The sequence below is a fragment of the Monopterus albus genome, unplaced genomic scaffold, assembly GCF_001952655.1.
Source record: "Monopterus albus unplaced genomic scaffold, M_albus_1.0 scaffold62.1, whole genome shotgun sequence".
Classification (NCBI taxonomy): domain Eukaryota; kingdom Metazoa; phylum Chordata; class Actinopteri; order Synbranchiformes; family Synbranchidae; genus Monopterus; species Monopterus albus.
Window position 1 is genome coordinate 1,846,524 of NW_018127942.1, and position 6,000 is coordinate 1,852,523.

Sequence of the window (6,000 nt, forward strand, 5' to 3'; positions counted from 1 at the left end):
CTGTGTGGATGTGTAAATTTCACAAATAATACAAACAAAACAAAAAAAAATCTATCTGTGTGAGAGTTTATACATCCGTCTGCTATAGTACATTCAAGTCAGACAGCAGTCTAATCATGTATGCATAATGGGATGTATTCCTCTTGTCTTGTTTAACACACACACGCAGCAAAATAATCACCAGCATGTGACAGACTCAGGCTGGAGTAAGATAAGGATATCTGAATGATCAGACTGTCGACACATTGTGCCCTCCTACAGGTTGTGCTTGATATCTTACTTCCATTATAAAATATGGACAAACCTAGGAATGAAGTCTGCAGTACTAAATCATTAAAGTCTTCAGATTTCAAGATGTATATTACAGCCTGAGTTACACAGGCACCAAGTACAAGCAGGACATTTTACAGACAGAGATCTGTTTGGTTCTCTAACAGAAAGGATGAATATAATTTTGTCTGTCAGACTTCTACTGCAAGCACCATAGTGAGATGCTGATTGCATTTTCCTACTCTCAGTTCTGCTAAGAAAGAACAATTCAGTCAGAAGAACACTTCCAAAATGCAGGATGACAGAGGCAGTCCTCACAGTGTGCAAGGAGACAGAACGAAGCACGGGGGAAAGCAGAGGTTATCCGAACACACTTCAGTTATATAGAAGCTTCACCAGAGATGGCAGATGCGATTGGCTTTAGCTGTTTTGGTTAGTGTTGGAGAAAAGGATAAGGAGCAAACTGACTGATTCACTAAAATGGTATTATGAATAGATGGTTTGGAAGAGTGAGTCCTGTGGAAGAGTGAGTCCTGATACAGTGACCAGGGGCTTTAACATGTAAAACAAGAACATGCACTGATGTCAGTATATGTTTGTTGCTTTTCCTTTCAATTATTTACATTAACCTCCAAATGCTTAAAATATTCTTACTGCAACAAAGGGATGGAGTACACCAATGATTTGCTTTGGTAAAAATGTTTTTTCTTCAGTCTTTTTTTGGTTTATTTGTGCCTCCATTTTAGTGATTTTGGATATGGAACTTGAAAACTGTTTGCTGCCATGATCCTGTTTTAGTTCTTTCAGACTTTTCAAGTTAGAAAATACCAAGGAAAGTGAACATCCATGAAATTTCAGGTGGTCCAGGAATGAATAATCTACTGTAAATAGAACCTTGATAATTCTTTTGTCCAGCATCTTTTCTGCATGCTTTAAGTATATTGGCTTTTTGTAATCATTTTGAGATAAGCAAAATGTTACAAAACAATACACGGGCAGAAAAAAACAAAACAAATCCATGTTCATCAAGCTGATAGCAGAAGTACCACTGTCGTTGGAGGTCGATATGGGGGGATCCTCAGTGGTGGGTTGTGTGTGTGTGTGTGTCACTGTTATCCTTCACTCAACTACTCAACCCTGTCTCAGACAAGCTTTGTCCTCAGGGTCTGGGAGCTGTTTAGGAGTGGATCATATCATGCAACGGGTCAGCTCTCTCCTGTCAGTTCAGGGAGCAACGCTGAGCAACTTAACTACTTTCAACAGTCAAATTAAATCATGATAAACAATAAAGCAGAGGAATGATCCAACTTTATAACCATAAAACAACAATATCACTGCCCAGGCTGACCCTACCCTGCTGGGCCACTCTGGATATTTATATTTCCTTCCTTCCATCTTTCATTTTTCTTTCTTTCCATCCTTATTTTTTTAGCCCCTTCTCTTCCTCAACTCTACTCACACACAAACCACATGTAAAGCTTCCCTACATTCTATTGTAAATGTCTTATCTTGTTACCATGCTGTTTTGTTTTTACTATTTAAAAAAAACAGTACTGCTGCCAAAATGAAACTGATACTTTGTTGCCACACTTTGCATACTTCACAAAAAGATGTAAAGAAAGTGGCCAAAAAGATTTAGAAGCAACAGGAAATGTTTGTATTAGCCTTATGCCCCCTCTCCTCTGTGCCGAACATGGCATTTCTACCAGCTATTTGTGGGTATATGAAGTGGATGATTATTAGTGCTGTGCTTTGCCCACCAGACCTAAGGGTGTGCAATTTATTTCTGGAGCCACTCGTCAAACAAAGGTTGCATCTTGTCATTCTGACAAGAGGCCAATCTAATCATACTGAATGATGATGGGTCAGACACATGCTAATTAGCATCAGCAGTCTGAGTGTGGAAGAACAAAGGACACAGTTTTGTTCTACTTTGTTATTCTAGTCAGGGCAGTGTTCACGGTGTGCAAACGATAGTGAGTGTTCCTCACTATCAAATGTATCTGTGTTCTCTGCGTGTGTCTTCAGAGGGAAAACATACTAATCTGAGTAGCTGAATAGCTAACTGAGTAGCTGGAGCCTCTAGTCAGGGTCAAACAAGCCGCCCACCCACTTCGACGAACTGATGAACACAGCAGCGTGCTCCAAATCTTAATGACGCTCAGACAGAAATTCCTATACAGCTCAAAGATAGCATGAAGTAACTTGTGCAAGAGGAGAAACAAGAGCTCAAAAGAGATGAACCAAGCCAGCCTCTCCATCTGGAGCCTATTTCAAGCCCGTCTGTTGAGAATGATTGTGTCTGAGTCAGACAATATTCAGCTCAAAGACACAGAACTCTTGAGGGGCACAGTGAAAGCACTTCTGGAGCTTTTTACAGACATGTCATCGTGAGTCCAACATCTCATCTTATCTTGATAGGTGTGCTGGTTTTTGAATGAATGAATGCCTGCTACCAGAGGAGCCTCTGAGTAAGAGCAGAAGGAGTAATATGAGCTATAAGTAGCAGAGAGCATTACTGTAAATATAAAACCAACAGGGGTTTTGAGACTGCTGTGAATTGAAATGGTCCTAAAAAAAAAAGGAATTTCTTTCATGATCCACTTCCATTAATTTTACTCTCTCATTTACTTACAGCAGACACAACCTTGACTATATCTGTATTGCGTTTTCAACAATTCCACATAACATAATTTAGTTTGACTGGAATAAAAATATTTAAGGCCCCAGTCAAACAGAGCACTGCAAAACGTGAGTTTTGTTGTTGTATAAGAAAGAGCAGCTTGTCCTTAGCCTAACTGTCATTTAATCATCTAGCCTATTTAAATGTTTATATTAGCCTTCAGCATTTATATAACATTAAAATGTTATAATTATTTTTTTATTTTCTTATCTAAGCAAAAAAAGGACAGTTGGAGGGCACTCGCTCTGGCTCAGATTGAGGAGGAGAAGCTGTTTTCAACAGGCAATATTAAACAAAAAAAATATAGGACTCCCTCAGAAAGAGGACAGATCACAGATGATGGTGGCTTCGAGGCTATTTTAGGATGAATTGGGGACAATCTATTGTCAATTGTTGGCTTTGTATCACCAAAATGACCAAACACGACGCAGTCCATCTGTTCTGCTGAGCAGGTGAGACCTTGTCTGTGGTAGGCCAGCATTATATTTCAGGTCACCATCACAGAATGATCACCTCTCAATTCATCTGGTTGGACAATGGAAAAAAAAACAGCAATTATGTCGGGTGCTTGTCGGCACTGAGTTTTCAACTGGAGGCGTTTGGGGTGCGAGGTGCTCAGCAGTGCAAAAGCAGTGAGCAAAACACTACTCTCTTGTTGAAAACAATTACAAAAAGCTGATAAAACACTTTCGATCTGTTCAGGGCCTAACAGTGCTGTGATACTTGATCCTTCACCATTCTGACAAGATGCCTACGAAGCAAAAAGAGAAATACTTGAGCAGAAAGCAAGTGCTGTCTTTTGTTATCAGTACTTTTCACCTGACATCTTCCTTTGACCTCACATCATCTCTGTGTCCTTCCTCCATTTCTCTCATCCCTTCACTTGCCTTCTACAGACCTTATATAAAAAACTCTGCATGCCTTCCCTTGTCTTCTATCTGCTTTCTATCCTCTCATTCCACTGTCTCATATCATCCCTCCCCCACCCCCATCTATCTCTCTTTTCCTCGCTTGCGTTCTTCATCTCATCAACTCCTCAGACACTGTGTCTCACCAGTGCTCCCATTATAATGCCCAGGGTGCATCACCGCTCCATCTCCGAGTAATGGATTTCCAATACTTTGACCTTCCTACCTGTCATGTGGTCATGTCTCTTCCCTGGGCAGCATCATTCTGTAAGCTGTTTAGAAATGCATGAATCCTCTCTGCATTATTGTACTCGTTCCATCATAAGTCACTCCCCAGATAGAGCAGCGGTTCACGGCCCCTGCTCACTTCTCCTGCTGCATCAAGTCAAACTGATTAATATTGCCACTGCTATGTAAAAACATCACAAGACTGACTACATCCAAAAGCTATATAAAACTATAATAATTATACTGTATGAGAAGAGATTGGGTAAGAATGCCGGTTACAGTTCTGATCATCACTTGATAAGTGGGAAATTAACTGCGAGAATTGAGGTTGGCTTTGTAACTGCACCAGAATGTGCCAAATTCTTGACAGTTGCAGTGTGCCAGAATAAAAAAAAGTGTGTGTACAAATTCTTCCCTCATCACTCACAGTCAACAATGTTTTAATTAGTTGTGAAATAGTAATTTGGATACCCTGGACTGGCTTGTTAGCCTGGGAAACAATCCATGTACTGTTACCATGTGGGTTTGAATTGAAACCATGTTTTTAAATCATGTTTGTATCAATGTTGAGTGTCATTTGATCCTCTTTTCTTGTTTTTGTCCCCAATCAGTCCCTAAAAACTACATGAAACATGTGCAGATGGGTCATGAAAAGAAACCAGAGACTTCACCTACACCAATACACAAATACATATCAGTCAATAACAACCTGAACACAAATTCTGAGGGGTTAGAAACAAAAGAACAAAAGAACTACTGCCATCTCTGTATGTGCATCTGCAGATATGAGCACAGGCACTCTATGTTTAAATGTCAATTACTGTAACCACTTGAACCAATTCAAATGGTCCACATAACAAGTTCTTGGCTAGATGGATGCAGGCTGTGTCTGATTCAGGGTCGGGCTCACACCCACTCATGTCTTTCATTTTTGTGCAAAAGTAAACCCTTACAAAGCATATCATCACCCAAAGTCCTCCTCTGTCCTATCAGTACACTGTTCATTGTGTTCCCAGGGTCTCAGCAGACAAAACCAGGAACATCCTATAAATGTGATTCCTGAATCAATAGGTAATATTACACAGACATTAAACAACCAGAAGGCATCTAAATCAACACATTTTCACATTTGGGCAACCAATTCAAATTAGCAAATGATGTGCTTACCTTTGGCATTTTGGTACACTTTCCATTCCTGGCATCTTTTATGTATGCTATATCCAGTAGGTCTGTATCCTGTGAACAAGGAGAAGCACAGTTTAATCAGTATCAGTGTCAGCCAAAGGTTTCAAAGTTTCCAAATTTTCAGTTCAATTCAATTCAATTTTATTTATATAGCACCAAACCACAACAAAGAAAAATCACTTCAAGGCCTTTACATAGTAATATTTAGACCTTAAAGTATTATAGAAATCCTCCTTAAAACAAGCACTTGGTAACAGTGGGGAGGAAAAACTCCCTTTAATGAAAGAAACATCTGACAGACCCCGGGTCTTGGTGAGCAGCCATCTGCTTTGACTGGTTGGAGGAGTGGATAGAAGAGAGAGAAGCAACAGCAAACAAACAAACACAGGCAGGTTGGCAGGGTCAGTGACTGCTTATCAAGGACACAAAGACTTTCTGTACCCAAGGGAGCTATTTGGGATCCAAGGCAAAGGGAAACAGTTCCCTTTCTATTTCCAATCCTGTCACCTGTGGCTGAAGACATTTTGTCTCTGTGTGTGAAGGACAACAAATGTTTAGGGACACAAATTAGCCTCAATACTGGACGGAATGTGGGAGTTGTTCAGCGTAGATTTATGAAGGCCCTGCAGATGTATCACTGTAGTGTTGTGCACAAAATCAGGACTAAAATGTCTCCATGTTAATGAGGCCCATTAGCGTCTCATCTTTAGATTCAGGATGATTGTG

At 40.1% G+C, this 6,000-nt stretch overlaps 1 protein-coding gene across 1 annotated transcript in view; it reads right to left on the reverse strand.

Moving 5' to 3' along the window:
• The window catches only part of plcb1l (phospholipase C beta 1-like), a 129,060-nt gene that overhangs the window by 90,138 nt on the left and 32,922 nt on the right, over positions 1-6,000 (reverse strand). The window contains exon 3 of the mRNA XM_020603697.1: positions 5,257-5,325. Within this exon, the coding sequence (XP_020459353.1) occupies positions 5,257-5,325 (69 nt within the window). The remainder of the gene's footprint in view (positions 1-5,256; positions 5,326-6,000) is intronic.